General features: G+C 68.2%; 1 protein-coding gene across 1 annotated transcript; it reads right to left on the reverse strand.

Moving 5' to 3' along the window:
* Positions 1-234: 234 nt before the first annotated feature.
* LOC112112031 (laminin subunit beta-2-like) lies at positions 235-928 on the reverse strand (the record flags this gene model as incomplete). Its single annotated transcript, XM_026661575.1, has 2 exons — positions 235-398; positions 697-928. Coding segments are annotated over 2 exons (396 nt in total), but the record flags the coding sequence as incomplete, so codon positions are not given.
* Positions 929-1,038: the final 110 nt, after the last annotated feature.

Consider the following 1,038-nt stretch of genomic DNA (forward strand, 5'->3'; position numbering starts at 1 on the left):
CAGAGGCTGAGCAGAATTTCATGGGACAGAAGGGAAAGGCCCTTCTGGAGCCGAGGGCACCCCTGCCCACTGGCACCGGCTGCTGCCAGCCCCACGTCCTCTCGAATGGCTGAGGGAGCTGCCACCTGCTCCCCCGTGCGGTCACCCCGAACAGCGGGGCTGTGCCCAGCCCCATGTCCCCAAGAGTGGGGGGGCAGTGCCCTGACCCCATTAACCCCGCCCTCCACTGCTCACCTGTATAGCCTGGGGCACACAGACAGACGATTTGATTGGTCTCCTTGTCGGCGTGGCAGGAGTTGCCATGGTAATGCCGAGTCCCAGGGTACCCAGGGCATGGGCAGGGCCGGCACTGCTGCCCGGAGCCCAGCACCGGGTCGCCATAGTAACCCTCCAAGCACCTGCCCACAGCACAGAGAGAGAAACCACCTCGCTTCTCCCCCGCCTCTGCCCCCCATCCCCCCCGCCAGCCCTCCCTGCTGCCCCCTAGTCCCAGCCCCAGCTGCTGACCTCTGGACACAACATATCCATGGCCAGGCCCCCCACCGCTGATCCTCGTCTCCACGGCCAGCCCTCCCTCCCCCGAGCTAGCCCACACTCTGGCTGCCCCCCAGCCAGCCCCCCACGCTGTCCTCCATTGCATCTTCACCACCCAGCCCTCAAGAGCTGTGCCCTGCCCCGTGGGGCCCACACACCCACCTCTCACAGTGGCGTCCCGTGGTGGCATCGCGGCACTGCTGGCAGGCCCCAGTGTGGGTGTCGCACTCCTCCGAGTGCCCGTTGCAGTGGCAGGGCCGGCAGGCCGGAAAGCCCCACTGGCCCGGCAAGCACTGGTTGCACCGGCGCCCCATGGCCCCGTGCTGGCATCGGCACTGCCCGCTCACAGGGTCGCAGAGCTCGGAGACCGAGCCCTCGGGGGAGCAGGCACAGCCTGTGGGACAGGCGGGTGGGGCGTCACCCAGCTGGGCAGACAGAGGGACAGCAAGCATGCCCAGAGCACCACGTACCCAGACTGACGCACACAGACGGGGCCGATGCCTG

This window comes from Terrapene carolina, unplaced genomic scaffold (assembly GCF_002925995.2).
Source record: "Terrapene carolina triunguis isolate 2854851 unplaced genomic scaffold, T_m_triunguis-2.0 Scaffold10938, whole genome shotgun sequence".
NCBI lineage: Eukaryota > Metazoa > Chordata > Testudines > Emydidae > Terrapene > Terrapene triunguis.